The following is a 10,094-nucleotide window of genomic DNA, read 5'->3' as shown; positions in this document are numbered from 1 at the left end:
TATTATTATTATTATTATTATTATTATTTCATTAAATATTAGCAAATTATTAAATTTGTTATTTCTCAGTATTAAAAACAAAATTATCCCCACATCCACTAACATGTAATTGTACAATGGGCCCTTGGTATCTGCTGGGATTTGGTTCCAGGACCTCCTGTGGACACTCAAAAGGCCTGGATACTTAAGTCCCATTATAGACACCAGGGTAATGAAATGGTGTCTCTTATTTGAAATGGCAAAATCAAGCTTTGCTCTTTGATATTTAAAATAAATAAATAAAATTCAAGCTGTGGATGGTTGAATCTGGGGAGGCAGAATCTGTGGATGATAACAACAACAACAATAATAATAATTTAATCATTTAATCATTTTTATTTTTATCCCGCCTCTCCCTTAGGATGCAGAGGGACAACTGTGTAATTAATTTTTTTGTGGGATTTTCAGGCTTTGTGGCCATGTTCTGGAAGAGTTTGCTGATGCTGGCAAAATGTCAGGAATAAACTCTTCTGGAACGTGGCCACATAGCCCGAAAATCCCACAAAAAGCTATGGATGCCAGCCGTGAAAGCTGTTTTCCAATGGTCTTAGGCGACCCCCATGAATATATATATATGTATGTATAATTATTATTGTTTTAGTACAGTACTAAATAGGTAAAATAATACTCTGTGCTTCAGTTCATTTCCAGCTTGTGCTGACTCCAAGAGAAACTTAACACAGGTTTTTTGGTGGGGGTAAAGGGGAAGGGAGGTTTCTTCTGTGGAGGTTTGCCATTGCCTCCCTCTTGAACTTGAGAGAGTGTGACTTGCTCAAGCCATGGGTTTCCATGGCTGAGAAGGGATTTGAAACCTAGTCTTCTAGACTCGTCTAGTCCAACACTCAAGCCACTACCTTACTGGTTCCCTCTAACACAGTGGTTCCCAACCTGTGGGTCGGGACCCCTTTGGGGGTCGAATGACCCTTTCATAGGGGTCGCCTAAGACCATTGGAAAACACCTATTTAATTACAGTTATGAAGTAGCAATGAAAATAATTTCATGGGTTTGGGTCACCACAACATGAGAAACTGTATTAAAGGGTCGTGGCATTAGGAAGGTTGGGAACCACTGCTCTAACATATCATAGCTTTGTTTTTGTTTTTTGGCAATATTTATTCAGATGGGGTTTGTCATTGCCTTCCCCTTAGTCACACAGAATGGGACTTGCCAGAGGTCACCCAAAGGGTTTCTGCAGCCAAGTGGAGATTCAAACTGGTCTCCTGGCATCCTACTCCTATGCTCAAATCACTATACCACATATGCTGATATGAAATATGATGCTTATTGAGTATCCCATTGATCATAGTGCATTTAGTGGCTTGCTGCAGTATTTATTTAAAATAAGTTTCTGAATAACACTGGGAAATACTGGGAGCACAAAGAAGGAACTCTGCTGTTGTTGTGTCCCTTCAAGTCATGACTGACTCATGGCAACCCTGAGGTGAACCTGTCATGGGGTTTTTGAAGCAAAGTATGTTCAGAGGACGTTTGCCATTGCCTTCTCTGAGGCTGAGAGAGTGTTTCATTGTTGAGCAGGGAATCAAACCCTGGTCTCCAGAGTCATAGACCAATGCTCAAACCACCACGCCACATCGGCTCAGGCACATACGGACCATGGGCCTCACTTTGCTGATACCTGAGCCATTTATTTATTGAGTGGCTCCAACCGCTGTCTGGACCAGCCAGGGCAACGTAATTCGTTCTCCAAAACCAGGCTAGTTGTATTGAACTGCAATACTTTTCCAGGCGAGGGGGATAGAATTTGCGCTGGGCCTCTGTAAGCTTTCCTCATATGATGAGCCTCTGTCATCAGTGCCTGAGGTTTTGAAAACAATTGTTAGTCTCTCCTGCCAAGCATGATTTGCCATGTTCAAAATGAAAGGGGAGGCCTTGTAACTGGGAGAAATTACCCAGAGCCAAAGCAGTGTGCACCTACATCTGTACATCCCATGGGAATTTTGAGCTTGCTTTATCTCGCTATATGTGAGCTTCTTTTGAAACTGAGGATGCATCTACATTGTAGAAATAACACAGTTTGGCACCACTTTAAGTGCTATAGCTCCATCCTGTAGAATCCTGGGATTAGTAGTTTTGCAAGGTCTTTTCTGTCAAAGAGTGCTGGTGCCTCACAAAACTACAAATCCCAGGATTCCATAGAATAGAGCCATGGCTGTTAAAGTGGCATCAAACTGTATTATTTCTATAGTGTAGATGCATCCTCAGAGGCATTCCAAAATCAGGTAAGGTGAAGGAGATGCTTTGCTGCCCCTTGGAATACTTGGTCTAAGTAATTTGGGCCTAATTCAGTCCTCCTTATGAAAAACGAAATTATTTTCCTTGTCTTCCTAGGTTCTTTCTGGACCTCAGTGTGCTCTTGTGAGCAAAAGATGGGCTTTAAGAAGGCCAGATTCAAAAAGATTGTAAAATGTTTTACAAAGTAGAAGTGCTTTATCAGTGATAAGTACTGTAGTGGACTTTGGTGGTGTCTCAGAATTCCTTGGGGGAGAGTCATGACAGTTCAATAGCAATAAAACTGCAGTAGGGTTTTACTAGCATAAGTACGTCTTTACACTTGCCCTTCTGGAACTGTAGGAAGCACAGAAAGCAGAAATTCAATCAGTGGAAATAGCAGGGCTGACGTGAAATCTGGTATCTTTGCCTCTGCAGAACCTTCATTATGCTATCTGCTATCAAAACATCTGTTTACATTTATTTTCTTTTATTGTGAGGCTGAAAGCATTTGGCAGCATTTAGCATTTATATTTATACACCACTTCATAGTGAACTCAGCACTCACTAAGCAGTTTACAATGTGTTAGCAAATTGCCCCCAACAAACTGGATACTCATTTAACTGACCTATGAAAGGATGGAAGGTTGAGTCAACCTGGGAGCCCTGGGATCGAACTCACAATCCTGTGGCTGCAATACCAGCATTTGACCGCTGCACCACCAGAGCTTATTTTTTTATACATATCTTTTTAAAGTAAAAACTGAATAAAACAAATGAACTAGTTTGCAACATTACTGTGAAAAAGAACGAATGTATTGTTTGCAATGTACGTTCACAGCTCTCATTAATATTTCTTATTTTACAGCGAACCTCGAGTTTCCATCCGATTTAAGTGTGCCCTCACAAACACCATTTTGGATGTCCTTCGGCAACGGCCAGGATGGACTGAAGTGAAAGAGTAAGGCTTGCCTTCTTATGGGTGTGGCAGATTTAGGGATCCAGGCATAGGTATTACATTCTTAAATTTTATCATGGGATTTGGATTCTCGGGCAACAAGTCAAAATCCTATTTCTCATTTCAGTAGAACAAGAGTGAGTAACTTGTGGCTCTCCAGATGTGTTGGACTGCAGCTTCCATCAGTCATGGCCAGCATAGTCTTTAGTAAGGGATGATGGGTGTTGCAGTCAAGCAGCATCTGGAGGGCCACAAGATGCCTGCCAGTAATGGCTTCTGTTTCAAATCAAGGGGTAACTGAATCCTTACCAATTTTTCTTTCTTCTTTACTTAATGTCTTAAAGAGTGTCATGGCCCATTGAGGTTCTCCAGTGCACTCAGCAACCCTTTCTCCAGCTTCAGTCCCATAGGACAGGGTAGGCAACTGTGACACATCTGGGGCCAGTTTTTGATCCCTGGCCCTTTGAGGACCAGATAAATTTCCAACAAACCCAAAGCCAACTAGAAGTGGTTGGAAATCTACTTCAGGTTTTGAAAAACAGCAGACTTTATGTTTATCAAAATGAGGTTTGCAGGGCCTGTTTGAAAGGCAAATTGCCTCTCCTGGAGTTTTCCAGGCAACTTTATAGGGGAAAGAATTGATCTAGATGGATCAAATGCTTCAAAAATAGCCTATGGCTGCACTTTTCACATCTTTGCTATAGGTAGACCTTGGCATCTTTGCCCAGAGTTACAAAGGGCAGGGGGAACAGTGAATACTCTGCTCTTTAGACAGTCCACAGGCTCAGTGTGGAATGTAGAATAGATTGTGTATTCTGCTTTAAACTATGCTATAAACTAGCTTTAATCATCCACTGGAAAAAAGGCAGGATGTAAAGAAGTAAGGAAGATATTATCTGTTTAGCTGTTCAGGCTGGAAGTCATACTGCCACCTGATATTTCACAGATGAAAACTGTGCCATGTGTGGCCAAACAATAAGGGAGCATAGTCAAGATGGCAAACGTTATTTTACAGTGGATCCTTGATATCTGCTGGGGTTGGTTCCAGGACACCCCCCCCCCCATGGCATTCCTTATATAAAATTGAAAAATCAAGGTTTGCTTTTGGAATATCTATTTTAAAAAAATATTTTCAAGCCATGGATGCGTGAATCCGTGGATAAAGAATCCATGGATACAGAGGGCCAACTATAGAAGAAAAATTCACAAACTGGTAGAGGCTGCAGCAATTTGTTTTTGCCTGAGTCTACTAGGAAGGACCAGATTCTGCCCCCTCCTCTTCTCTCCCCTCTGCTGAGTTAACTGGGTGCAAACTACTTTTCATTTTAAACATAAGTTGGCAGCAACTGAAGTAAGCTGAGGACAAAGGGGGAAAGTAGGAGGAAGAAAGAGAAACTGGGACATCTTAAAAGCAGTTGAAAAAGTGGAACTGCATAGGATAAATTGGAAGTGTACCTGGCCAACTGGAGCAATTAAGTTGTATGGGAAGTTAGCTAGCAGTGTAAACTCTTTTGTGTTTTTTGTTGAAGCAGTAGTAGGGGATCCTATATGGATAGCTGAAGTGGTCCCGTCTGTTCTGAATTCCCTGTAGACAGTGAAGACTGTGCTGTTTACTTGGCCTTTGGTTCTTAAAATTAGGGCTAGACCGTTTTTAATTTTTTGAGGTTTTGGGTATAGTTTTGAAGGGGAGCTTCTGCTTTTAATTGTCTTTCCTCATGTATTTAATCTTTTAAATAATAATAATAATAATAATAATAATAATAATAATAGATTTTATTTATATACTGTACCGCCCAATCACTGGGAATCCGAGCGGTTTACAATACAGTAGAGGGGATAACAGACAGTTCCCTGCCCACAGGCTTACAATCTAAAAGACATGACACAAAAGGAGAAGGAAATGGTGAGGGGGGGAGGGAATCAGGTCCAGCATTCTTCTCTCCCTCTGAGGCCTGGACCAAGGCAGATGGACCAGAGGGAGGGCTCTTCTTCTTCAGGCTAGCCCCTGATGGAACTGGGCCAGCCTACTCTCTCCCTCAGAGGCCGAAAGAATATAAATGTTTATATTCATTATAGATCACCTTGAGGACTCTGTAGAGTTGAAAGGTGATAATCAAATTCTATAAAGAATAAATAGGGTCTTCCTCCTAGCAAATGCAAAAGGGGTTAATACAAAGAACTGGAATGTAGGACATCCTTCTTAAAAATTGGAGCTGGGCTTCCCCCCATGCCTCCTTGGCTTTCCTATCTTTTCCAGATGCTACAGTGTTTTTTGCATCAACACTCTAAGATGCATCCCCTTTCTGTAGTCCAGTGCTCTAGTCTTGCCCCAATCTACCCAAACTTCAATTTCTAGCAGCTTGTTATTGTGGTGTGCCTTCAAGTCATTTTTTCCTTATGCCGGTCTTAAGGTGAAACTATTATGGAGTTTTCTTGACATGTTTCTTCAGAAGGAGATTGCCATTGCCATTCTCTAATGCTGAGAGATTGTGACTTTCCCAAGGTCACCCAGTGGTTTACATGGCCCAGCAGAGTCATAGTCCAGTGCTCAAACCATTACACCATGCTGGTTCTCGTCTAACTGTACCTTACTTTAAAACCCTGTTCCCCTCAATCCCCTTCTTACACCTACACCAGTCCTTTCTCTTTTCCACATTCCTTTACGCCTCCTCCTCTTCTCTGGAAGTCCTTCTCACCTGCCCTCAACAGCTACTTTCTGGGATCCCTATCCAATTTCTAAACTAAGAAGTGCCTAGAGTCCAGTCAGGTTGGAGTTATATGTACAAACCTAAACACGTTTCCTCCCTGGTCTCAGATAAATGAAAAGTCTTAGTGTTGAGGGAAGTACATTCCAAACACAGAGTAACTGAAAGAAAGAAGCTGGTGACAGTAAGGGCTGTTTGACAGTGGAACAAACTCCCTCAGAGTGTAGTGGAATCTCCTTCCTTAGAGGTTTTTAAACAGAGGCTGGATGGCCATCTGTCGGGGATGCTCTGATTTAGATTTCCTGCATTGCAGAATGGGGCTGGACTGGATGGCCCTTGCGGTCTCTTCCAACTCTATGATTCTATGATTCTAAGCTTTCATAGACTTGAACCTACTTCCATGCATCTGAGGAAATAGGCTCAAATCTAGGAAAGCTCATGCTACCAGCTTCTTTCTCTCAGTTAGTCTCAAAGGTGCTACCTGATCCTTTTCCATAATGATTTTCAAGACTTACACAGCTATGTCTTTAGGTCTTCATTGGATTCACATTTCCAGAATAGAGCTGTGAAGACTGTATGTAGTGACTCGCCTTTTTTTTGCAGATGCATTTAAGGGCAAACCACATGAGATATTGGAGAACCTATTATTACTTCTATTATTTCCCACCCATCCTGCCAAATGCAACCATAAGAGTAAGAGGCAGAAGGAGCACCAATGCAGGGGGGAGGGGTCCCTCACCCTTTCTGTGAATTTCCCCTTGGACTGGTTTTGCAATGATGATGATCTTCTACTATGACCACTGTTACAACAACTACACCTTATTTGTAAAGAATTGTTTTTTCCTGGTTTTAAATGTTTTTATTTTGCTATTTAATGTCTTAAATATTTGCATCCATTTGCATCCATTCCGCATCCCATTGGGGGCCTGGTAGTTTGAGAGGTCCTAGACAAGTGCTGGAAATAAAATATCATAAACCCTGGGGAAGGCAATGGCAAACATGTTATGAACAAGTCTTGCAAACGAAACCTCATGATAAGTTCACCTTAGTGCCTCTGTAAGTCGGAAAGACTTGAAGGCACACAACAACAGCAACCCCTACTACCACCTTCTCCACTTCATATTTTATTTCTCTCCCCCCACCCCTTATATGTGGGATGTGGGCACCCTGAGTGTCTTCATTAGTAGGTGGAAAAGCAGCTTAGGTTGATGGTGGTTGCAAAGAAATAGCCCATAAAGAAAGGGTGAAGCACCTTCTCTTCCTCCTGTACCACTTTGTTTACAATCAAATTTGCAGCTTCCTCAGCCAAGAAGAGAGCTCCAACATTTCATTTCATTAACCTTTCCTCTTTGAACAACCCTAGTTGTGGCTTTACAGGTCCAGGCATTTGAATTCTAGGGTGGTAAAGGGTTTCCAAGCCAACTTCCTTTCAATTCACAGCTGCCCAGACTAGAGGATCTCTTTTTTAATAGGACCAGGAAGAGAATAAATACAAGAGAATAAAGACACGTCAGTGTAGTTTGAGGCTAAAAGCTGCATTCCTTGATCCACTCTGCAGTTCTCTCTTTTAATTCGATGGGAGTCCATTTTTGCCAAATTCTAACCCAAATTCTTGTTAATCCCACACTCTGCATAGAGTGGCTGAAAATGAGAGTCAAGTTGGCAAGCTTCAAGCCAGCATGAAGTCCCTCAAGAACAATCTTCAAAGTGCCATTAAATAATGTACAGTCACATTACTGCCAAGAGAAGAAGCGGAAAGTGACATTAGCAGAGCTGCTTGCCTAAGAATAGAAAGATGAAGAGAGGTTTTGGGGGTGCCATATGTTCACTGCCATTACTGGAGTAAAGAATAAGCAAGTGTAAAAGTAGACTGGTATACAAGTAGCTTCAAATAAGATAGAAAATAGTTTGGGTGAAATTTTATTGTGGTGGCAACAGCTGCCCGGTGTCACAACAGAGTGTTCAGGTAATGGGGGGACATCAAGGCAGCTCTGGGGCCAGAATATTCTGGGCTGCCTCTGGAGTATTCTGGTGGATGCAGACCCTGCCTTAGAGGGTAGCTACAGCTCAAACTTATATTAGTTTTATGCCCTTTTAAATTTTCATAGCTTCCTTAAGGGGGAAAAATCTTCAAGAGTATAGTTTATTGAGGGTGTTGAGAACTTCCATTTAGAGATGTTTAGTTCCACTCCTGCCTCCCCCCCATACTCCTTTTTCCAGTCTTAGTGAAGGGAGTGTGGGAGCTGATGTCTGACCAGCTTCTGAGTCTGTAATATCTTGGTTCAAACAACCCTTGAAAAGCATTATGTTTTCTTATAATTATCTCCTTTAAGATTTACACAAAGAGACACTACATTAATCTTAATTTTAAAATGCTTTTTGGAAGTTTTCACCTTTTAGGGTAACTGAAATGACTTTATTCAAGGTGCTTTTGATCATTTAGTCATTTCCAGTAAATGAACTGTCATAAAATAATTGCCCTTCATAGTTCCAGAAACTAATAACTTTAGATTGAAACAGGCCACGAAGCAACACAATTCTCTTAAAATTACAAGGCATGTTATATTTATGACATTTTAAGTCAACCACTTAACATGTCCATAAAAACAGTGCAGTGGTAAAATAAATAGGTGTCTGTTAACTGTGGGCCGAAACAGAAGGACAGGGAAAAGTGGCTTGAAGCTGCCTTTTCTGAAGCCACATTGAAACCCCACCAACCGCACTGACAGCCCCCAAGGCAGCTGGAGTGCTCATGTCATGACCATAGGATATGGCTTCAAGCCAGGAAGAAGTGGGAAATGCTGCTTCTTTTTGAAACAGTTTTTCTCTGCATAAGGCGACTAGAAGGCACTTTCCTGCTGGCTTCAAGGCATGTGTCATCTAAACGCCACACCTTCAAGTCAGCCTGAAAGCACCTCTTTTTGCCTGTCTGTTTAGCCCCTATGTTTCATGACCAACTGGGTACTACTTGACTTTTCTCAACAGGGAAGGTGAGTGGGATTTCTACTGGTGTGACATCCGCTGGCTCCAGGAGAACTTTGACCACACTTACATGGATGAGCATGTGCGCATCAGCCACTTTCGGAATCACTATGAGGTGAGAGGGATATGGTGAGAGGGTTTGCAGCACTTGTTTGGTCAAAGTGGGGTTCGAAACTCTCAGTAAATTTTCACCAGATGTGTTTGTGTTTGAAAGCAACTTGTATAATATTGCATTCCATGGAATTACCACTGTTGGAGATTTTTGCACAAACCCAAAGACTATCATCCTTCTGGAAATTCCCACTGTATTCTGTGCTATTCTGGTCTCATTTGGAGTCCTGTGTTCAGTTCTAGCCAGCTCATTTTAAGAAGGATATAGACAATTTAGAACAGGTTCAGAGAATGGCAACAAGTATAATAAGAGGTACAGAGAATAAGGGAAGGTGGTGGGAGTTGGGCATGTTCAGCTTGGTGAAGAGAAGCATCAGGATGGCATAACTGCATTCTTTAAATGTTTAAAGGGCTGTCACAGAGAGGAAGGGGTGGGTGGGTTTATTCTCTGCCATCCCAGACGATAGGATCACATCTAATGATTTCACGTTACAGGAGGGTAGATTTTGACTGAACATTAGAAGGAACTTCTTAACAATGAGGGCAGTCTGGCATTGGAACCAATGGCCTAGAGAGGTGGAAAGGTCTCCTTTTCTGGATGTCTTCAAAGAGAGACTGGACAGCTACCTGCTAAGGATGCTAGAGCTTCCAGCTAGAGTGAAGGAGTCTAAGCTTGATAGCCAATGAGCCCCTCCCAGCTGTATGGTCTTGCAATTCTATAGTTCTATGAATTCTTTTCATAGAATCATTCAGTTGGAAGTGCCACAAGTGCCATCAAGTCCAACTCCCTGCCATGCAGGAACACACAATCAAAGCACTTTTCTTCCAGGGGCAGCTGGTAGTTGCAAGGGGGGTGTATTAGGATAAGTTGCTCTCTCTTACTCACAACCTGAGTAAATGTAACTTCCTGGCCCTAAGAGATATAGAGGTGGCAGTAAGTTTCTAATGCAGATAACATTCTACAATATATATGAATTGTCCATCTCAGTAACACCTAACATTACTATAGCACATTCATTTGTTAAATTTATTAAATAGATTAAAAGACCTAATAAAATAATTTTTTTAG

General features: G+C 41.7%; 1 protein-coding gene across 2 annotated transcripts in view; it reads left to right on the top strand.

Moving 5' to 3' along the window:
• TTLL9 (tubulin tyrosine ligase like 9) overlaps window positions 1-10,094 on the top strand; it is a 61,982-nt gene that overhangs the window by 8,447 nt on the left and 43,441 nt on the right. For both annotated transcript variants that reach the window (XM_042463564.1, XM_042463563.1), the window contains exons 3-4: window positions 3,138-3,230; window positions 8,918-9,029. In XM_042463564.1, the coding sequence (XP_042319498.1) occupies window positions 3,138-3,230; window positions 8,918-9,029 (205 nt within the window). The remainder of the gene's footprint in view (window positions 1-3,137; window positions 3,231-8,917; window positions 9,030-10,094) is intronic.

The sequence above is a fragment of the Sceloporus undulatus genome, chromosome 4 (genome assembly GCF_019175285.1).
Source record: "Sceloporus undulatus isolate JIND9_A2432 ecotype Alabama chromosome 4, SceUnd_v1.1, whole genome shotgun sequence".
Taxonomy (NCBI): domain Eukaryota; kingdom Metazoa; phylum Chordata; class Lepidosauria; order Squamata; family Phrynosomatidae; genus Sceloporus; species Sceloporus undulatus.
Note: the sequence above shows the minus strand (reverse complement) of the source record. Positions and strands in the feature narration are given on the sequence as shown.